The sequence below is a fragment of the Xenopus laevis genome, chromosome 1L (assembly GCF_017654675.1).
Source record: "Xenopus laevis strain J_2021 chromosome 1L, Xenopus_laevis_v10.1, whole genome shotgun sequence".
Lineage (NCBI taxonomy): Eukaryota > Metazoa > Chordata > Amphibia > Anura > Pipidae > Xenopus > Xenopus laevis.
The window spans coordinates 202141734-202165525 of NC_054371.1; the positions used below are offsets into that span (position 1 = coordinate 202141734).

General features: G+C 42.2%; 1 protein-coding gene across 4 annotated transcripts in view; it reads right to left on the reverse strand.

Annotated features, from left to right (window-relative positions):
- Nucleotides 1–439: 439 nt before the first annotated feature.
- Nucleotides 440–23792, reverse strand: part of lhfpl2.L (LHFPL tetraspan subfamily member 2 L homeolog) — an 83108-nt gene continuing 59755 nt past the window's right edge. For 3 of the 4 annotated variants that reach the window (XM_018265477.2, XM_018265470.2, XM_041569009.1), the window contains 2 exons: nucleotides 17568–18263; nucleotides 440–4672 (listed from right to left, as the gene is read on the reverse strand). In XM_018265477.2, coding sequence (XP_018120966.1) covers nucleotides 4416–4672; nucleotides 17568–17988 — 678 coding nt within the window. In that variant the 5' untranslated portion in view covers nucleotides 17989–18263 and the 3' untranslated portion in view covers nucleotides 440–4415. Of the gene's footprint in view, nucleotides 4673–17567; nucleotides 18264–18390; nucleotides 18511–23792 lie in introns of those variants that run through there. The other variant, XM_041569004.1, reaches the window with a different exon arrangement.

Genomic DNA, 23792 nt, shown 5'->3' on the forward strand with positions numbered 1-23792 from the left:
CCCAAGCTATATCCTGTGTTACTGTATGGCTCCCCAATAACACAATCTATATCTTATGTGACTGTATGGCTCCCCAATAACCCAATATACATCCTATGTGACTGTATGGCTCCCCAATAACCAAATCTATAACCTATGTGACTGTATGGCTCCCCAATAACCAGATCTATAACCTATGTGACTGTATGGCTCCCCAATAACCAAATCTATAACCTATGTGACTGTATGGCTCCCCAATAACCCAAGCTATATCCTATGTGACTGTATGGCTCCCCAATAACACAATCTATATCTTATGTGACTGTATGACTCCCCAATAACCCGATATACAGTATATCCTATGTGACTGTATGGCTCCCCAATAACCCAATCTACATCCTATATGACTGTATGGCTCCCCATCAACAGCCAATCAAAAAACAAGGGGGCACACCCACAATTTATATTCAAAATTATTTATTGGTATTTAGGAGAGTATCATTTGTACTCCCACGCAAACGACTCCAAACTCACAGTCTCAAAGCAATACAATGGGTGGTGTAGAACATCAGGGGAATATATACAAGCGACTGAATCCATTCGGAATTTTTAAGCATTATTCACCAAAAAATTCAACAAATGCATTTGGTATTGCACATCATTATCATCATCATCTCACACTGATTTGGGTTTTATTTTATTTCCTTTTAAATATGCTACAGTTGAGAATACAGAGTATGGCACGTTATGGCTAGACAGCGGCTCATGTGCACAGCTTCTGGAAGACCCAAAATGACCCATTTACTTTCCTTCTTTTACACACATATATATATATATATATATATATATATATATATATATATATATATATATATATATATATGCACAGTTCCTGCTTCTGTTAGAAATATTTCCTTTATACATTCCAATTTAATTATACACTAATTGCAAATATCCTGGGCTCCTGGCTACTGAACAGCAATGAAAAGCCTGAGGGGAATAAGGAAGAGACACAACTTTCTTCTGCTTGGGAAAAGCTCCTACTTGATCTGCCAAATAATACTTCATATTCTGGCATTGCCACCAGTTCACATAGGTATCTTGTCCAGTTATCGGGGGCTGCATCTGATTGACGGTGGATTGTGATTGGCCAGGGGTGCAGCATGGTGCTTAACTGACCCATAATGCCCAGACTCACCAGATTTCACACAAGGAAACTTAGTTCTTCTCCAATGACGTCAGGCTCTCATTATCCCCAAGCCAAAACTCTTCTTTAAAAAATGCACCAGACATGGGAAACTGTACCATAGAAAGTGGAGCTGTCACCTTCCTCCCTTCTGCCAGGAAGTCCTTGCACCAGCCTGGGAGGGTATATGTGCGTTACAGTCATTTTGTGGGCTCTACAGTAATGTGCATGTGCCCAATAGGGACACCCGGGAGAAGGGAATAAGATAGTGATGTAGTGCTCTGCTGGAAAGTACCCCAGGTTAGAAAGTAACAGGAAGGGTTAAGGTACCAGTGACAGCCCCCCTTCGAAATTCTGACATCTTCATTGTTAACAGGGTTATGCAGTAACAATAATAAAGTTTTCCTCACTCCAATAAGCCATTACAATCAACCAGATTTTTGTTTTCATCATTCTAACTGCATTTAAAATATAAAAGCTAGTGGCCAGTTGGTTGCTTTAGGTGGCCATACACAGGCCAATACAAGCTTCCAACAGACCAAGTGAGCAGCTTATTGGCCCATGTATTGGGCCCTCTGACAGGCTTCCCTGACCAATCGGACCAGTTTAAAAATCCCATCGGAGAGAGTATTGCATCAGTTCATTAATGCGGTCCCTACTCCGACTGCCTGTGTTCTTGTTGTGATCTAGGGCCCAACAAACAGATCAGCCTGATATCATCCAACTCATATGGGCGTATCAGGGAAAGATCTGCTTTTTTGGAGACCTCACCATACGAGCAGATCTTCAAGTGTTTGGGCAGCTTAAAGGTTACCAGGTGAGAAAAAACACCCAAAGCCAGAAGACAAACACAAAGTATGTAGCATTCTAGGGCAATTTTAGTGAATCACTTTTTTATTGTTCTTCAAAAGCTTTCCAATTTGGGATCTTCTAGCTGGTTGTTTGGGTTCCACGTACCCTAGCAACACATTTCCAAATGGAAGATGAACAGGGTTTCTGTAGAAAGTTGAGCAATAAGGGTAGCACTACAATTAGCCTCAAAGAAAAAAAAGGGCAACGCTTGCAAAACGTTTTCAGATGGCATGTAAACTGAGATTGTAAATAGTGTAATATTCCCTTTAAGTGGTCTTGAAAAGTCTCCAAATTCCTCTGATCAAAGGCTGTCATGGTCATTATCCATATGTTGTTAAACTACAAATCCCAGAACCCCCACTTTGCTTTTAACTGGACTATTTGTGTTGCATTGGTAGGGGCAAGAATAGAATAGACATTATAGAGGCCACATTCACAGGGGCTCTTGATGCCTCCCAAATGAAATATAATGGGTTTCTGGTCATTATTATATATGGTGGGAAAAAGGTACCTTGGCATTGCTGCTGTGAGCTACTATATATATTATATATATATATATATATATATATATATATATAGAGCACACAATCTACTGAACACCAGTAAGTTGTGGGAACATGGCCCATGCCATTCTGTAACTCAAAAACAAATACATTATCCGAGAACAGAGATGTCTAATTTTTCTAATGTGGCACAGGTTGGTCTTAGAGCTATAATGTGCCAAAAGACAGTCGCCAACCTAGAGAAATGTTTTTCCTGCTGTCAGTGGTTGGTGACCTATGGCTTCTAATTGCAGCGATTGGTAGTGGAGAACCAAACTCCAAGGGGCAGATTTATCAAGGGTCGAAATTCAAATTCATGTGAGTTTTTTAAAACAACTTCCGTAAACTTGAAATTCGACCAATAGAAATGAAATAAAACCAGTTTTTTTCACCTCCGATGAATTTGATCGACTCGAAAACTTGAATGTCAGGAAGGATGCAGACATCACCAAAGTGATCCCTGGACCTCTCCCATTGACTTAATTCGGCAGGTTTAAGGTAGCGAATAGTCATATTCAAGGACCAGATGATGATAAAACTCGAAATTCGAATTAAAACTCGAATCGAGTTTGGATAATTCACAATTCAAATTTGAGAGTTTTGAAAATTCAAATTCTCACTTCGACCCTTAAAGAATGTGCCCCCAAGTGTACCACAGACGGAGTGAGATTTGTTCCCCTAATTAATGAGGTGATTGCAATATACCCTGTGCCACATGGGGGCAGCACAACATGATCCATGGGAGAAGGGCCAGTAGGAAAGAGAAAGACTCTGTGCCCTGGTGCATTCAGCAGCAGTATAAGGAGAGTCTCCCGGGCACAGGCGAGAGTGCATGTTGGTAACTGTTGGCACTGGCAGCTACAGCCGTGACCGGACTGTCTGCTTTTCCAGTAGCTTAAATTCTATACAATCTTTCTATACAATAACTACATTCATTCCAGTCTAAAGGGCTTTGTGTGCTTTGGCTCCATGTCTAACCTCTCTGAGCTCCCACGTTATAATAATATATTCTCGCTTGCAGCTGGTTGTAATGCACCATTTGACCAGATTAGATTCCCTAATGTGCTCCGGCAGGTGTTTAGGAGACGTTACATATGGCCTGCGGCCTCAGGATAGAACGCTGCAACTCAACGTGCATTGGTTAGCCAGACGCCATATTGGCTTACTAACGGGATTACTTAAAATAAATGATCGCACCTAACAGCTTATTCTCATGAATCGCCAACCACGTTAAATTCTTTATGTGTCCAAAAAATTGCAAAAACGATGTATTTTTGTGGCGTATTTCATGTTGTGAGCACTTTTGGAGTCACTATTCCTTTAAAGAGGCGGTTACCCAAAACATCTGCCCCTAAGGTTACGTGTAACACCAGTGCTGAAGTGGTTCTTTCCATATCTAGAAAATCAAAAATACAAGTTGTTCTTTAAAAAAAAAAACACTTAAAAGATCCCCATATTTCCAGTTTAGAAACATTTCCCTTAAGTCTAGCGGTACGCTTCTTATTGGACCCCCAAACACAAAGGCAGACGGTAGGGGGGTTGATGGCAAATGTATCAAGAGTCTGGAAATGTCTGTATAAATGGAGTCTGCTTTCTGTACAGGAGGGATTTAAAGTGACTCTGGGAAGGTGGAGAGCAGCAGTTCCTTCTACAGTCTTCAGGCAATCCATGTCCTGTGCATCGGGATTTTCACTCCCACTCTCCCAGCTCCAATGTTTAAGCCACAAATGAGAATAGGTTGCCTTGCCAAGGCTCAGTGTCCCCCTTTCATAGCAAGGCTGCAGCCATGTAAACACAGTCGATCCCTTTACTTAGTCTCTGATTGGCTTACAAGGACGTCGCCATGTCCTTGACGGTTAAATTAGACATATGAGGCTTTTGCCCTCCTCGATTTCCTCCTGCACTTTATCACTGGAGGTGGCGATTTCGGCCTGTGCAGAGAAGACTGCGCAGATGAAGGTCAGCACGGTGCCCCCGATAGCCGTGTAGAAGGCCCAGCCCAGGGAACACTCTCCCAGCTTGTAGGCAGATGCGTAATGTCCACAATAACCAACCACCTTCTGTGATCCCCAACCAGCAGGGTACAGAATGAGGCCGAGAATAAGAAAGAGGCCTGGAAAGGAGAAATAAAAAAATGGATTTAATACAAATGGCTGAATATTGTGCAACAGGTCAGGAGTGATATACTCGGTATAGAGGAGGCTTGCATTAAGGATCCATCACTCGAATCCTAAGTAACAACTGCAGACATTTCCTACAGCAGGGATCCCCAACTATTTTCCTTATGAGCCACATTCCAATGTAAAAAGTTCGGGAGCAACACAAGCATGAAAAAAGTTCCAGGGAATGCCAAATAAGGGCTGTGATTGGCTACTAGTAGCCCCTATATGGACTGGCTCCAAACTTGCCTCCAAGCCTGGAATTCAAAAATAAGCACCTGCTTTGAGGCCACTGGGAGCAACATCCTAGGGGTTGGTAAGAAACATGTTGCTTGTGAGCCACTGGTTGGGGATCACTGGCCTACAGCATCGGGCATCGCCCTGCCAATGTAAAGATAATAGGAAGAGGCCTCAAATAGTTTCTCAATTCCAGAATCTCATAACTGCCTGGGGTTCAAGAGCCAGAGGGGTCACAGGCTGGATATCCCTGATCTAGAGCTCTGGCTGCTAAGGACATAGCAGATGAGGCTTCCATGATTTCCTAACACGTAGAGTTCAACTCTACCATTACCTTCTATGGAGCAATGTACCCGTGTGTTTGCCAACTCTTATATGAACAAACTGAAAGGCCAGTGAACCCCCCCCATTGAAACATATTAAAAGAAGCATCTTTGGATACAATATCACGTTTAATGATTTCATACAACAGAGCAGCTAGGGGCCATAAAATTCTTGCACCTGGGGCCACTTTCAGTCCCCGGGTCTGGGATTGGCCGGCTCCCAGTGAATTAGGCAGGGCTGTTTCCCAGCTGGCATTCCAAACTGTCATGCGGCATTAAGTGCATTGGATGTGACTGTGCCAGTGGCATAATACTGCCCATCTGTATGATGCCGATGACTCAAGCGCTTGACATTAAACACATTATCATACCATTAGCTCAACCCAAACACACAACAGCATTTTTATTCACTTACAGTGGGGAAAATTACTTCATTACACAGTCGAGCCTCTCACAGTTCAACGGCAGTTTATTAAAGCTACAGCCACATGTTCAATTCAAAAAAAAAGTGGTGTAAGTGGTGCGACTACATTCAAGTCTGGGGTCCCCTGAGAACAATGGCATTTCCCCTTTCATCACAGAAGGCAAAGGCCCATGGACCTTTAATTATGCTCTGGTATTATAAGACAAAAATTAACTATTAGCCCAAAACGGGGGCCAGATGAGGTTCATCAGGGGGTACTTTAGTCAGGGGTCCCCAAGGGATTTGATTTTCAGGTTGCCAAGAGAATAGCACTTGCAACTTGGGTTTTAGCATAATGGGGTGGATCAGGGGTATAATTGTACATTGTATTTGTTGTATAAGTAATGATAAATCTGAAGTTTAGGGTCTCCAATTATAAAGTGATTACTCACCACAAAAGGGAAGAAACTCAGCACCGCCCTGAGCCCTCAGCACGGGGAGCGGACAAACCTTTTGGAGCAGGCACTCAATGAAGGCAAACTTCCACCAGGCAATAAGTTGAGAGTGAAAAGAGTTTAGTGTGTCCACAGCCTTGCGCGTTTCGTGTCATAAACACTTAATCATAGCCTATGATAGTGTGGGCCCCCTTGGGAGGGAGGACCTTGCTAACTGTAATATAGAGCCCCCCTGATTCCTAATGGCAAGTCTTCTGTCCTTGGAACAACGATCAAATCACATCAAATCACATGTGCAGCAGACCAATATGTCACCCCAATACATTTTACAGCCATCCCCATGGAAAGAAAGCCAATCAAATCACCTCACAAGCAGCATTTCCTATAGTAAAGAGAATCTCTACCCCTCAAAATTGTAGAAAATCAACATTCAATGCAAAATACTAATGGTTTTAAAGTTATTATTGCAGCTGAGAGTGTGCAATGAATTTATAGTGGAAAAATTGCTTAGAATGTCATTTTCTTACATTATGGCAAGGAGAGTTATTGGGCGGAGGACCCCCTTTAATGGCAAAATACATCAAAAAATAAAAAAGTGATAGGTTTTATTCTTAAGCTGCATTTTAATTTTTGTGCACCATAAGCCGCATGAGGGGCATCAGCTTTTTGTATTTAAGCTCCTGAAGATATTTCATGAAGCAACTGCCTATGCTTGGTCCCTTTTTTAAAGGCCTGGGAAGCAGCTTGAGGGCAGCAGAAAGGCATTTATTTAAACATCTGCACTGGGCTGAGGCACCTCTGTGGTTTCTCAGAGCATTAGTGAAAGTCTGTTAGTCACACGGTAATTGTACCGGCAGGACCAGATGTTACTGGGATGCCTTTCAGCGCTGGGAACTCGGCTCTGCCCCAGAACTCCAGAACCGGGAAGCTCTTCTTACTTTCCAATGAGATTTATGGGATAGGAGCAAAGCTGTGCAGTCAGTAAGCTGCTTACTCAGTACCGCTGGCTTTATTTCCCCTATTTACTGGCATTAAATAAATGAATCATCATCAGATCCCTATACCGAGCCAGAGCCAACCACAGCCACAGATTTCTAAAATTCAAAGGCATTACTTTATAGGAAGGTAACAACTTGCAATATTTAATGCAAACATGGTGCAAGGAAATCTTACAGCAGCACGTGCATTTATACACACCAGGGAGATGCCATATCGCTTGCCTAAGACACATTCTAATTCCTTAAGTATCAGGAGATGATCAATCTATTTGTAGACATTCAACAGTGCTTTGCTATAGGGATCTCAGACTGAGCTACAATAACAATACAGGTATGGGATCTGTTATCTGGAAACTTGTTATCCAGAATGCTTCGAATTATGGCTGGCCGGTCTAAAATAGACTCCATTTTAACCAAATTCTTAAAAATTATTTCTCTGTAATAATAAAAAAGTAGCTTGTACTTGATCCCAACTAAGATAGAATTAATCCTTATTGGAGGCAAAACCAGCCTACTGGGTTCATTTAATGTTTACATGATTTTCTAGTAGACTTAAGGTATCCAAATTATGGAAAGATCCATTATCCAGAAAACCTCAGGTCCCAAGCATTGTGGATAACAGGTCCCACACCTGTATATATTTTCCCAGAATGTTCTGGACCCTAAATGCCCTCGGAACTCTATGCAGCTACAGGGCCCTTCAAAGAACATTTTTTCCATGTCACTTGCGGGGAAGCTGGAGGCTTATCTAGAAGATTCCCAGCTCACCAGAAACCTCACTCTCCCAAACATACATGGAGGGCAGATTTCCAAATCCCCACAAATCACTTTTCTCCAGACAAGATTGTCAAACAATGAGACCTACATGTAAGGCAATGGGTGCAGCAGCCATACAGGCAAAGGTCAGTGGGATATCACAATCATAAAAACCAAAGGGTTATAAAATCCCAGCGCTTTCTGATACACAGGGCACAGACATGCACAGGAACTGTCAATATAAGAGCAACAAGCTAAAGAACAAGGGCTGAGCCCTATAAAGGGATATTATTATTCACTTATATTGTATCCGCTCAATCGGGAATCGCTAAGCCACACTCTGCATTAGATGCTTTTAGGGCTATTCCACACGGGGAGATAGCCTTGCGTTTGCGGTCGCGGCGACAAAGCGCCGCGCCAGTCGCCGCGACCGGCGCAGGCGACAGTTTTGTATGGGCGCCTATGTAAAAACGCCTGTGCTAACCACACGAGGCGATGCGCTTTTCAACAGTCGCCTGAAAATGCCTCGCCAGGCTTTTTCAGGCGACTGTTGAAAAGCGCATCGCCTCGTGTGGTTAGCACAGGCGTTTTTACATAGGCGCCCATACAAAACTGTCGCCTGCGCCGGTCGCGGCGACTGGCGCGGCGCTTTGTCGCCGCGACCGCAAACGCAGGGCTATCTCCCCGTGTGGACTAGCCCTTAAGGGAACTGAAACACAATAGGAGGGCTATGGGTGGTAAGGCAGTTATGAACAGCCAGCAGGAGTCAACAGCAGCCTAAGCATTAAAATTACATTTAGGATGGGAATTCTAATCAATTTAGTCTATCTGCTCTTGTTTGTGCTTTGTGGCATTCAAGTAACATGGCTTACTAACTGCCCCTGAGATGGAACACTGCTGCTATGGATGTGTCACTGAGCGGCCAGACACGTGTTTGCTTCCCATGTGAGATCTCTGTTGCAACTGTGATGCCGTTTACTCCCCCTGTGCCTCAGGCACCAAACAAGATGATACAGGGTAAGGAAACAGCAACAGTCCTTACAGAATCAGTTTGAGGGGTTGTTCACCTTCAGGATAACTTGGAGTATGTTATAGAATGGCCCATTTTTAGCAACTTTTCAATTGCTTCTTGTTATTACAGGTATGGGATCTGTTATCCAGAATGCTCTGGACCTGGGGTTTTCTGTCCATTAGGGATGCACCGAATCCACTAAATCTGAATCCTAATTTGCATACGCAAATTAGGGGTGGGAAGGGGAAAACATTTTTACTTCCTTGGCCGAATCTGAATACTGCTGAAAAAGGCCGAATCCCGAACTGAATCCTGGATTCGGTGCATCCCTACTTTCCATTATTTGGATCTTCATACCTGAAGTCTACTAGAAAATCATGTAAACATGAAATAAACCAAATAGGCTGGTTTTGCTTCCAATAAGGATTAATTATATCTTACTTTGGATCGAGTACAAGGTACTGTTTTATTATTACAGAGAATTAAGGAAATTGTTTTTAAAAAATTGGATTATTTGGATAAAACGGAGTCTATGGGAGACAGCCTTTCCGTAATTTGGTGCTTTCTGGATAATGGGTTTCCGGATAACGGATCCTATACCTGTACATAGTTTTTGAATGATTTGCCTTCTTCTTCTTTCTAGCTTTCAAATGGGGCCCATAAAGTGCTGCTCTGTGAGGCTACAATATTATGGTTATTATCATTTTTTCTATTCCTTATCTTTCTATTCCGGTCCTCTCCTATTTATATTCCAGTTTCGCGTTCAAATCACTACCTGGTGGGCAGGATAATTTGGACGCCAGCAACCAGATAGCTGCTGAAATGACAAGCCAAAGAGCAGCTGAACAAAGGGCTAAATAATTTAAAAACCCAAAGTAATAAAAAAAATGAAGACAAACTGCAAACTGTCTCAGAATATCACTCTTTACATCAGGGGCCAAACTTTTTCATCAATGAGCCACATTCAAATGTTAAAAGAGTTGAGGAGCAACACAAGCAGGAAAAAAGTTCCTGGGGGTACCAAAGAAGGGAAGTGATTGGCTATTAGGTAGCCCCTATTTGAATGGCAAAGTTTTATTAAGATTAATGAGATGCAGAAACGTAGTGTGAATGAGAAATATTGGATAAACTTTGATCTCTCTTGGAATCATTCTTCTGCTTCTTCTTTTTAAATAATGTAAATATTGTAATATAGTATCATTCTTGTGATTTTGGTTTTGTTTTGTAAAAGTTTTTTAATGAAAAACCCTATGTGGACTGACAGTCTACAGGAGACTCTGTTTGGCAGTACATCTGGTATTTATGCAACTAAAACTTGCCTCCAAGCCTGGAATTCAAAAATAAGCACCTGCTGTGAGGCCACTGGGAGCAACATCCAAGGGGTTGGTGAGAAACATGTTGTTGGCGAGTTACTGGTTGGGGATCACTGCTCTACATCACACTAAAACGTAACTTAAGATGAACAATCCATTTAAAGAGATACTGACATCAGAAAATAACCTTTTTTATTATCTATCATAACATTGTCTGTAACTGTGCTATTTATAATTTTGCCATAAAAGTATTTGCAGATGATTTGACATTACCCATCTGATCCTCCATGTTCCTCTATTAGAAAATCTAATTGACAGGTTAAGAAGGGACAGTCAGATTGGCAAAAGAGTCAGGTTTAGGAACTTCGAGTAACAAATACTTACAAAAGCAAGTCTATCGGTGAAAAATGATTAACATGATCTATAGGTAACTTTTGATGTAGATTAATATTTTAAAAAAAAGTTATTGTCAGTATCACTTTAAGTCTCCATCTTTGCGGCATATTGGAGTATATTAATTAGTAGAGAAACACCCGGCTAAGGAACCAGTCAGTACTTCATATTCTGGCCACCCTATCAGAAGGACGGCAGGTAGAGCTCGGCCTGAACCCATCCACATATCATTAGCAGGCAGTAAGAAGAGGGCCCCATCATGACCTACACCCCAGTGTGGTACTCCCTAAATAAATGCCTTAATTCCCTCGGCGTCCCTTCATTAAAACAGTGTTTCCTAATGCAATGGTGGTGGCAATTCCTGTAGCATGAAAGGCAGGGTGCAAAGTTTAAAAAGGGTGGTATTTTTTACACTATGCACCTGCCTGAACCCTTATATCTTCTTGGACACAGCAGAATCTTCATATTTCCATTAGATGGTCACAGAGGGATAAAATAGGGGGTTATCTTGCCCATAACAAATCCACATATATGTTTTCCCAGTTACAAAAAAAAGAATGCGGCTGATTTGTCCTTGGATTCACCTGTATCAGCTTCTGATTCATCCAACCGGAGCTCAGTGGAAATGTGTAACTGTGCGTGTCACATCAAGTTTATGACGATTCAAGATTCCCCCAATCCCCGGAGGCCAGAAACTATGTCAGATATTGGAAACATACAGATCTGCTCACGGAGTGATATAGGCACAACTTGTTCCCTTCTCAGAACTCCTCATGGTCGTTTATCAACAACAAACACTTTGTGCAATTATCACCAAAACGATGACGTATAGTGACAGTGCAGAGCTCATTAGTAGCAGTCGTTAGTGAATACGTCACTAGCCCGGCACAGCTCCCGGATGAATCCAGTCAGAGCTGACTGTGTTCCAGTGGTGCGTATATGTAAATATACACAGTCCATTCCTCAGCTGCTTTGTTTAAATATTACATTTATTGCAGCTCATACATTGTTTCATGAGCCTGCAAAAGCACACAATGGAACTGGACTTAGCTAGGTTTCTGTGCTGATTAGGTTTCCAGCAACTGTACTTGTAAATGGCTTTAGCTTTGTGTTATCAATAATGCTCGGTCTGTACCTGCACAAGACAACTGATTACAGACCAATATACAATATAGATTTTGTCTTAACTTTTCGTATCAAATGGCTAATTCTAAGCAACTTTTCAGCTGGTCTTCATTAATTTTTTTTATAGTTTTTGAATTGTTTGTCTTCTTCTGACTCTTTCAAGCTTTTAAATGGGGCTCCCTGCCCCGATCTAAAAAATGTACTGTATGCTCTGTACGGCTACAAATGAATTGTTATTGCTACTTTTTATTCCTCGTCTTTCTATTCAGGCCTTCTACTATTCATATTCCAGTCTGCATGGTTGCTAGGGTAATTTGGACCCTAGCAACCAGACTTCTGAAAAAGCAAACTGGAGTGCTACTGAATACAAAGCTAAATAACTTAAAAAACAAAACAAAAAAAATGTAAATTGTCTCAGAATATCAGTATCTACATTATACTAAAAGTCAATTTAAAGGCAAACAACCCATTTAAAGACACAAGGACAAAAAAACGTGAAATCACCCTGTATTGGCCCCATGAGAAAACTGATACCTGCCGAATAGAACCTGAACTACTGTGCATGGTATCTGCACTTTAAGGGCTAGTCCACATGAGGAGATTCGGGGAGATTTTGTCATCTGGCGACTAATCGCCTCGTCTTTTGAGCGACTATCTCCCTGAACTGCCTCAGCGTTTTCCCCATAGGCTACAATGAAAAGTCGCCTGCGCTAATGCAGAGGCGGCGATGCGTTTTCAATAGTTGCCCGAAGTTGCCTCAGAGGCAACTTTGGGCTACTATTGAAAACACATTGCCGCGTGTACATTATACAATATTTCAGTAATGGAAGGGGCCGAGGGTTTCACCACCCTAATGCTGGGGTTATGTAGGCAAGAGGTAAGCAATTAATTGCTAATTAGCCTTTAAGCCTGCTGTTAAAGGGATGAGTTAGCACCACTACAGGAAGAACAATTAAGAAATGAGCCCCTCTAGTTAAGCCTCTGCTAAAAGCTAAACACAAGGCTGTTCCTCCAGGTTGTGAGCAGGGAGATTAGCTGTGCCTGCTGTCTTTCCACTAGGCTCAATAAATATTTGCTAAAAAAACGTTGTTCTTCCCCAGCTGGAGGTCATCTCTGTTGACCCTCAGATAAGGATTTGGTGGCAAACAGAAAGCGAAACATTTGATTGAGACCCCCCAAGGTTGAAGGCACAGTGGGCATTATCTGCGTTGGTGTATTTCAGCGGTGTGGAGAAGCACCCACCTCCCACTAACTAATGCAACCCACCTAAAGGAGTAGTACTGGTATCTCTACTGCAGGGATCCCCAACCTTTTGAACCCATGAGCAACATTCAGAAGTAAAAGGAGTTGGGGAGCAGCCCTAGAGGAGCAAACTGAGCATGCTCATGCCCAGGGCAAGGAGGTTTAAGCTGAAAACAGGAAGTCTGATACAGAAGCCCATGTGTACACAATAGAAGGAAAGAAATGCTGTGTTTCTTTTGACAGAGGACTCAGAACAGCATTACTTTGAGGGTTTACTGGTATATTTAGGCAGACCTTTCTTATAAGGCTTATTTAGTTTTTCCTTCTCCTTAAAAGAATGGTAGTATAATGTACTGGTGCCCTGCACTGGTAAAACTGCTTTAGAAACACAAGTATAGTTTATATAAACAAGTTACTGTGTACCCATGGGGGCAGCCATTCATGCACAGGATACACAGTAGATAACAGATAAGTTCTGAAGAATCCCATTGTATACTACAGATCTTATCTCCTATGAGCTGTGTATCCTGTGCCTTTTCTTCCTTTTCAGCTTAGAATGGCGTCTTTATATAAACTATAGTACAGTTTCTGCAGCAAACATACCAGTTATATGAGTGCAGCAATTGGTACATCATATTTTCATTATCTTAATACACTTTCCTATTTTGGTGTTACTGTCCCTTTAATGTATGGGGCCAAACAGTACCTTTGTATGTGGCCAACACAACAACCTGCTCAACCCATAGCTGATAGGATTGGCCAAATATCTATGCATAGATGACCAATCAGTCCTGCACATGCTCTGATAGCAGGAGATGTGGAGCACATGCTGTTGTTTCTACAATAGGAGATACAATACTCACTATATCAATAGTGCTTAGCAATGTCATCCATTACAAATGGTGCTTAGTGATGTTACTTGTAGCCCATGCCTGGAGAATATATGAAATAAAACATATCTTATACTGCAGACTGATTTTTATCCCTCAATGGAGAAAGCCCTGATATCTTCTCACTTGCCATCCACTGGAACTCTGGGGCATGCTGTTCTTTTAATTCTTCACTGCACTGAAGGAAAATACTGTTTCATGTCAACATTTCCCAAACACCATTAATTAGCAGAAGATTCCCCAATGATGTTATTAGACTGGGAAAATTGGTACGGAGACAAGCTGGCTGCCTGGAAAGTGTATTTTCACAGCTAGATCATGTCAAGCCCTGCTCATTTGAGAGCGTAATCTCATTAGATTGTGACATGTGGCCGAGTGCTGGGTGGTGAGGCCTTCTCGGATACGAGCTGCCATTGGAATGTGTGTGTAGAAGGCCTTGTTAGAGCAACGCTAGTTAAGCCCCTCGCCTTCAAGCTTGTCTTTTTAACAGCAGCCCACCCCAGCACCAACACTCATTTCCTCTCCTGCTCTAATCCCAATGGAACAGCACCTGCTCCGCTAACCATTCAGTCCACACTCCAAATGCCCTTTGTATACCACAAGTATAATCTCCAGCAGCAAAGAATGAGACAACAAAGTCTAAAAGTAATGTTTAAGTACTTAAAGGGGAACTATCGCAAAAATGAAAATTTAATATTAGCTTCATCATACTGAAATTAGAAACTTTCTAAATACAAACAATTAAATATTCTGCACCAATTCTGAAATAATCATGTTCATATTCACTATCCCTCTCTCAGCATCTGTTTTTCTTTATTTTCTCTTCATGCAGAAGTTATGTGTCAGATATTCATTGACAGTTTGATCCAATATATCATATAGGGGGGCTCCTTTTACCTAGAAGATGTATTAAGCTGGCCATGTATTAAGCTGCCCATCTCCCGACCCGCCACTAACCATTCAGATCAAAGTCTTACCAGTCAGATTAGTTAAAGAACAGATCAGCAATGTTCTGCCCCTGACAGCAATCGTACGATATCTATGTCCAACCAAAGCTAGTGACAGTCTCCCACTGAAAATCGTATGATCGGCAATACACGCAGAGATATTATCGGCAGCCGACAGAAATTTTCTAACCTGTCTGATCGACCAAACGACCGATCTCCGCCGGACGAAAAATGTCGGGACTCTCCACAAACGGTCCGAAAATTGTACGAATCCTCGATTCGTACGATCAGATCTTTGCGTCTATGGCCAGCTTTAGAGCTCACTCTATTAAAATCACCAGACATCATGTCTCTCTACATGCAGGATTTGTGCAAAAGACAGTTATTTTGTTTTTACTGGAATCAGTTCTTTGAATGAGCTCTAATACATCTGCTAGGAAAGGAGCCCCCCTATAAGATATATTGGATCTAACTGTCAATGAATATCTGACACCCAACTGCTGCATGAAGACAGAATGAAGAGAAACAGATGCTGAGGGAGGGATAGTGAACATAAACTTTATTATTTCAGAAATGATGCAGAATATTTAACTGATTGTATTTAGAAAGTTTTTTATTTCAGTATGACGAAGCTTATATAAAATTTTCATTTTCGCAATAGTTCCCCTTTAATATAGTACAGTACAATTTTGGGCAGGGGCATTTGGCCTGTTGCTGCCATCAAGCAGAAAACAGCGGCAGACAAAATATCCCTGTTGACCTGTCACCGCTCCCAATACCACTGAATGCAAAGCTCTCTGTATGGCACACACTGAGTGGTGACGGGCAAAATGTTTTGGTGCTGAGTTTCTCCTGTCAGCACTCCATGTCCAATAGGAACTTTAAATGTAATGGTATTAGGTGTCAGGGGCGGTTTGATCAGCGCTGTTCTCCACTGGCAGCCAGCTGCCGTCAAAACATTACCCTTACTATTAAATGCTATTAGACTTTACTACAATAAACCAGATCCTAGTATCCTAAATGAACCCGAATACTCACAGTCACGTTCTAATGCTCGATTTGGCAAACATAAAAAAACCTATTGTGCAAATGGAGCCCGAAAAGATTCATAGGAGGCATCTGACATTACAGTGATCAGATAAAGATGACTATGTATGTATCACAGTAATGTTCTAAAATAACGATAGTTTCAGTAGTTCATTCCAACGAAAAATGATGCAATATTACTTGCTGTGTACTGGATGTATATTAATTCTAGCAATGTTAATTATAAGACATCGTTGCTACCAGGTTTTCTGTCTGTGTGAGGGGGTTCCACAAGCACAGCTGTTAGAGAGGGTATCCTGCAACAACCTCCTATAGAAAAATATTGACTAAATATTCATTCCCCCCACTCGGTGCCAGTGACCCTTTAACACTTCTGAGCACAATGGAGCAGCTGCATCAATACAAGTGGCCCCAGAACTGTGAGACACAGCTGAGGAGCTATCAGGTTAACCAAGCTGCAAATATTGACCCGCTCTCCTTCAGGGTAGAGACAAACGGTCAGATTCGGGGAGATTAGTCGCCCGGCGACTGTAAATGTAAATCGCCGGCGGGATGGCACTCGGAACGCTTCGTTTTCCCAAGTCGCCCGAAGTTTCCTCGTGAGGCAACTTCGAAGCGATCCAAGTGCCATCCCGCTGGCGATTTACATTCTAGCCGGTGGGAAGGCAGTTCAGGGAGATTAGTCTCCAGAAGAAGAAGCTATTTGTTGCTAATCTCCCAAAATAGCAACGTGTGTCTCTGCCGTTACAGTTACAATGTATTCAGGGACATGATTTGCTAGTAGGAATAACATTCACTCTGAGTTACACTCATCACTTTCCCCCCCTGAGCATAAAAGGGCACATCATTCTGCGGCACAGCCCAGGTACAAAGGTCCTGATAGTAATCAATAACATTGCCCCACCCTTATCATCTTATGCTGTAAAACAGTAAATGATAGGTTCTGTCTCACTGCTCGATTGCAAGCCCAAGGGCCATCCTTAGCCAGTCCAAAGACCCACAGCCTTTACATTGGAAATTACACCCAAAGGGGAAGCTTGCATAAGGCCAAAGTGTATTTGCAGAAGGAAGGGGATGTTCCCATTTGCAAACCATAGTTCATGTTCAGCTAAACGGGTCTGATCAATATCCAAATTACTCTGCATGGATAATAACAGGGGTACATAATGGCCACTCAAAAATGAATGGGCGGGTGGAGGGATTAGAGCATTTTGCCCCCCTCCCACAGAGCTAAAAACCACCTGGGCAATAAAATGCATGTCACCTTGAAAGGAGGCAAATCGTTTTTCACAGCCTGCTGAAAGTCAGTCTCATGTATGCCCAGCACATATGTAAGTACTTAGCTAAACACAGGAGATCCCTTATCTACATTATTTGCATTTATACATGACTGGGAGCAGCCACATTACTTGTGTTTAATTAGGCATTATCCATTATTGCTAGATCTGCTACTAAGATTACTTTAGTTGAAGCATGTAATATGGCAGCTCCCACCTGATTACAGAAATGGAAATGAGTTCATACTGTATTAAGATAGATGCGGTTGCCAAGTTACTGGCCCTAGCAACCAGGCAACTGACTGAATGTCCTGGAGATGTAGAAGTAAGACGGTGCTTTGATTTAAAATCACCGGCAGCTGAAATGGAGCAAAATAAGAAGACTGCAATGTGTCCAGTGTGTATAGCGAGTTAGAAGTTTAAGTACCTACCTGCAATGCCTTGTAGAAGTCCGCACACATTAAAAATGCTTTTCTTCATCACACTTTGTACGCACATAGTAAAGACGGACACAAATGCCACAATGCACAGGATGGAGATTCCCACTGCTAAAAAGATGGCAGTCGCCTGCCAGAACCCACTGGCAATCTCATTGAAATGCTCTGCATAGGGACCGCACAAGGTGTCCTTCCTAAAATATGGCACTTGGGGCACTTTGATGCAACGTCCATAGATGCCCAGGGTTGGCCGGTAAGGTTCCTGCTGGCCGCCTGTCCTAATGTCGCCGTCTGTGCTTTTGGCCTTGCCGATCAACCAATCGGCACTCATGAACGCAATCAACTCTCCGAAGGCCACCACAATACTGAGTATTGTCCATAGCATTGAGCGGCAGGTTACAATGACATGACACATGGTGAATGCCACAAAGCCCTGCCAAATTGGGAGGTGAAGCTGAGGTATAAAGTAGAACCAGATGGGCTGTTTGAGTGGGAACCGAATCTCCTGATAAAGTCAGAGGGAAGAAAGAGTTTCTGGGATCCAGAGAGTGATTTGAACTGGAAGAAACAGCTTTGCTGGTCTCCGTCTCAGCCTGCTCTGTACTTCTGTACTAACACTCATACTGAAACATGATGCTACAGGGAGTCAGGGAGTTCCCAGGAGCTGCCCACATGGCTGACATCACAGACCTGCAGGGGAACAAGAGAGAGTGAGATGGTTAAAGGTGCTGACAGGACATAATCCACCTTCCTTATCAATGCCACTATCTTTTACAGAGACCCCTATCAGGGGCCAGAGAAATTTTCCACATCTCACCTCCCAGCAGCAACGAGGCACAGGGAATCCTACTCTGGCTATTGTCCTGCCCTGTCAGCCTAAGTATATGAAGGAGGGACTGCCTCCAGCTACACGGCTGCTCCCAGGGTGCCGACACAGTTAAGCAAGGGCTGTTTCAGCAGCTGGAAAGCCAGGTTAGGACAGGTTAGAGACCCTCAACTGACAGTTGCTCAGAGACAAACACGGTCATTTAACGGTGCTTATAACCAGGTGGGCTGTTCTGGCAGAGACACCCTGATCTGACGTTTGAAATTGGCGAAATGACACACTGAGATCACTCGTCTGCCTGAATAACAATCTGATCCGCCTGCCACACACAGCTAATTAACCCACTTGATAGGAAACTCAGGGTAACACTGCAGCCGGTGAGGTGACAGACAGTCACAGTGCCACAGGCTAATAACTTCCTGTTATTGTGAATAGTCGCCCAAGCCACTTATCACAATTCCGCACTCGCTTCCTTGCACCGATCAGCACAGTTTGGGTAGAGCAGCAGCTCGTGCACTGGGGGCTATGACTCCCTACATGATCAAGTTTGTCTGATTTAATCCCATCTTCTACCCACTTTATAACTAAAAGTCAAGGCATTGTGAGAAAACATTTGCTTACCACTACAGAAAAAAACACAATATTTATATATATATATATATATATATATATATATATATATATATATATATATATATATATATATATATATATATTTATATATATATTTATTTATTTATTTATTTATTTTTTTCTGGGCCATATATAACTCCTGCCTCAATTTATATCAAAAAAGATTTTCTTCTGAAAAGTATATTATACATTTGCTAAAACACATTCTACTGACTGATTTCAGTTGTATTTATCATTGTGCTAGGTGCAGGATGGCGTAACTATAGTGAAAGCAGACCCTGTGGATGCAGGAGGGCCCAGGAGTGTAGGGGGCCCAGTGAGGCAATTTTAAGTAGGGATGCACCGAATCCACTTTTTTGGATTCGGCCGAACCCCCGTATCCTTTGCGAAAGATTCGGCCGAATACCGAACCAAATCCTAATTTGCATATGCAAATTAGGGGTGGGAAGGGGAAAATATTTTTTACTTCCTTGTTTTGTGACAAAAAGTCATGTGATTTCCCTCCCCGCCCCTAATTTGCATATGCTAATTAGGATTCTGATTCAGTCCGGACAGGCAGAAGGATTCGGATGAATCCGAATCCTGCTGAAAAAGGCACAATCCTGGCCGAACTGAATCCTGGATTCGGGGGAATCCCTAATTTTAAGATATCTTTGTAAAATAGGCCAATTTATCAATATTTTGTGGATCCAGCAGATTAGAATAAACACAATTCTACACAGATAAATAAGGCTCTCCTGGGCAGATGCTGGCAAACACTGAAGCACTGAATAATGGCAAAATCATAAAATAAATAATGATTTGGGATTTTAAACAATGAGCAAGGTCGTTTTAAGAGCTGGGAAAGCATGGGTCATTCCATTTTGAAACAGTTCTAACAATGTATTCCTATTTGCATAGAGACTGTGCTTGAACCAGTCATGTGACTGTACCTACTTCCTTCCTGTCCTACACAGGCTACTAACTGCAAACCACCACTTTTGCATAAGTACTTATTGCGCGCAGCCCAATTTCTATCTGGCTGATCCGATCGGATCAGAATGGAGGCAATATAGGCGGTCGCGGGACCGCACCAATGATTCGGCCACGATCGGACGAGATTTTTTACCCTGCCTGATCAACATCTGGCTGACTTTAGGCTAGATATTGGTCTGGGACGCCCCTCAAATGGCCCCACACATGGGCCAATAAACTGCCAACTCGGTCTGTAGCAGCTTTTATCGGCCAGTGTATGGGGGCCTTTCAGCTGAAGGCACTAGGGGCCTCATTTATGAATACATGAATACCAATACTCAGTTCTTGGTGTGGTTAAATTCTTTCCATTTCATTTTATGAATAAAACCAGTAAAAGTAGATATCTGAAGCGCACACAGGAACAAAGGTCGCACTGACTTTACAGGGTGGAAACTTAAGAAGAGATAAGAGTTTCACTTCACACTTCTAATCATGTGGATACAACAGCCCGGAAATCAATGGATCAATGATGCAGAACCCTCCAGAACAAATAAAGAAAAAAAAAAAAAACAGGCTAAACAAAGCACACAATAATAAAACTACACAAGCAACCCTGTATAGTATCTGGAAGATAACAAAGGAACAACTCCCAGCACGCCTGTTATTTACAGTGTCCTGCAAGATTATCCACCCAAGTCCCTCATTTTATCGGATAACAAAACCAGCACTGAAATTTTAATCTCAGATATTTTAATGTCAAATCATAAAAACTTAAAATGATTTATATTTGATTGGGACAGTATTTTTCTTCTGAAATATCAACTGAAATTATGTTTAATTAAGTATTTTACTTCTGTAATGTAATATTCAGTAGGCTCCCCTTTTTGTAGCAATAAGTAAGCAGAGGAAAGTAGGTAAAGGTATGAGACAGGTATGAATGCTCAATAAGGGATCTTTCCATAATTTGGATCTCCATACCTTAAGCCTACTTAAAAATTTACCAGGCAGATTTGTTTTACACATTCAACAATGTAGGCAAGGGTTAACAATGCCTTCTATGGGAGGATGACACACAAGAAGCCACAGGCATTGTCTGGAGTTTGCCACAAACATGAGCATAAACCAGCTGTGTTGTGGGAAAATTGCTAAAGATGTGTGGTGTCAATCTAACACTGCCCTTGCCTCAAAAACACCAAACCTACAGAGAAGTATGGGGGTGGCATGATGCTGTGGGTCTGCTTTCCATCAGCAGGGGCTGGGCATCTTGTTAAAACAAAAAGAAGAATAATGAGTGGTTCACAAAACAGGGAAATATTGCAAAATAACACATTTCACTATTAAAACAGAAGTTGGTGTGTCCATCTTTTAGCAGGATAATGATCCAATGCCCAAAGCAAAGTAGCACTGGAGTGAATCAAGAACAATAATAAAAATAATAAGGTTGATATCCTTCAGTGGCCCAATCAAAGCCCAGATCCCAATCCAATTGAGATTGCACTGAAGTGAAGTGGAGTCATTCCACTGATAGATGTTCTGATGAATGGATATTGCTATAAGAGCTGATGCAGCCTTTTCCAGGTGTCATGGAGGCAGCAATATGTAATAACTATGCACAGAGGCTCCTTACAAAGAATTGGTGCTTCTTATTAAGGTGGCCATACACGGGCAGATAAAGCTGCCGATATCGGTCGTTTGGACCGATTTGACAGCTTATCTGCCCGTGTATGGGGGCTTCCGACGGGTCTTCCCGATCGATATCTGGCCACGATATCGATCGGGAAGGTCGGAGCCCCTTGGCGCATCGTAATTTGATCGTTCGGCCATACGGCCGAACATTCGAATTACCCCCGATATAGCCATGCATTTAGTGGCATATCGGGGAAAGATCCGCTCGTTTGGCGATGTCGCCAAACGAGCGGATCTTTGAGTCTATGGCCACCTTTATGCACAAAATACACACAGATGCTAAGCTGAGATTTCATCATTAGGCTATAGGCACACAGGCTGAAGGCTCCGGATGTTGTCAGCCTGCGTATTTTTGAGATAGATTTGGTTAGCTCTGCTCTGCCTCCCAACTATCCGTTTTTTCGCAGGACAATCCCGATTTTGACAACCTGCAGTCCCGGATTGTTACTGAAATGTCCCAACTTTCTCTTTGATCTCCTGCACAGAACGGCCAGAAAAAGATACAATGTTTCTAAAACTTAATTGGCTTTTGGCAGAGAGCCCAGAACATGTGGCAGGTGCACTTACAGTAGATACTTTTGTAACAATTTTAAGCAATTGTAACAATATAAGATAAGCCGGTCTCTTGGTGAAACTGTGACTTGCAGCTTAAAGGGCAATTCACTTTCATTATCAAAACTGTGAAAACACATACAGTAAAAACCACAGATATGTTTTCAAACTTTCAAAACCTGCCAAATTTTGTAAAGCACGGCAAATTTTTTTGTCCCTCTTTCTATTTTCAAAATGTTGGGAGGTATGTGTGACTACTAAGGGCTTCAAATCAGCTGGGGAAGAGCCATACATGTAGATTCTTGAGTGGCAGATTGGGTCAAATAAGGGGGGGGGATAGTAAACCAATTAGATGTCTCATTCCATGTGAACTTTGGGCCTGCATAAAGGTGGCCATACATGGGCAGATAAAAGCTGCCGACAAAACAAGTAGGCAGCTTATTGGCCAGAGTATGGGGTCCTCCGACTGACATACTGGCAAAAATCAGTCAGATGTTGATCCGGCAGTCCTATCAGATAGAGGACCGAATCGGTCCATTGATGCAGTCCTCCCTCGACCACCTGCATTCCTGGCGTTGTGATCTGACCGGATAAGTTCAGTATCACCTACTCAGGGTGGGCATATCGGAGCAAGATCCACTCGTTTGGTGACAAGCAGATCTGCCCTTCTATGATGTAACAAATTGGTACCCCAGTGTCTCTACCTTTCTTTGTCCTGCTGCTTTCTATACCTACATGTATTGTATACCATTGAAATGATCTTATAATTGAGAACGGCCTCAATGTGTGACTGCACAAACATTTGGCACTCAGTCTTTTAAATATTTTCATTTACCCTAACGCTGTTCACATGAATGTTAAAGTATTTTTACAGTTCTGAACTCTGTTTATTTCACTTGTCAGCTGAGAAGTATTGTTCTAATAACCCTTAATCCATTAAACTAATTTTTGTCCTGTAATTTGCCAAAGAAAATATGAAGTCGAAAATGCCTCGATGTGCAAAGCACTCCCACACACACAGCCTGCACCGAGGCACAGCAGACTCATGCCCCCTTCTGCCTCCCCTGAGGAGAGATAACTTAAATTTCCCATCATCCTCTATCATCCAACTATTAGGCACGGACCCTCGGAATGCTGCTGCATATATAGCCTTTTTCCTATACCTCCAGTGCCTACTTTATTTAAATAATGGATGGCAGCAGTCGCTGATTGTGCCGTTCATGTTAAAGACAGATGTCATAGGGTGGTATTGGGCATTTCTATCGTAGACACATACAAGAGTCCTCTGCACTCAACCCATTATCAATATATTTAAGACAGCGACATTTTGTGCATACTGCTACTAAAAAATGCCTTACCCTTTAAACAGCAATAGAATTCTTAATGAATCAGATGAAAATTAAGCGTAGGACTGGCCAGATATGGGATGACTTTGACGTAGTTGGCCAGCTTAAATATATTGCAATATATGGACAAACAATCCCTGTTTCGTTTAAAGGGTAAGGCATTTTTTAGTAGCAGTATGCACAAAATGTCGCTGTCTTAAATATATTGATAATGGGTTGAGT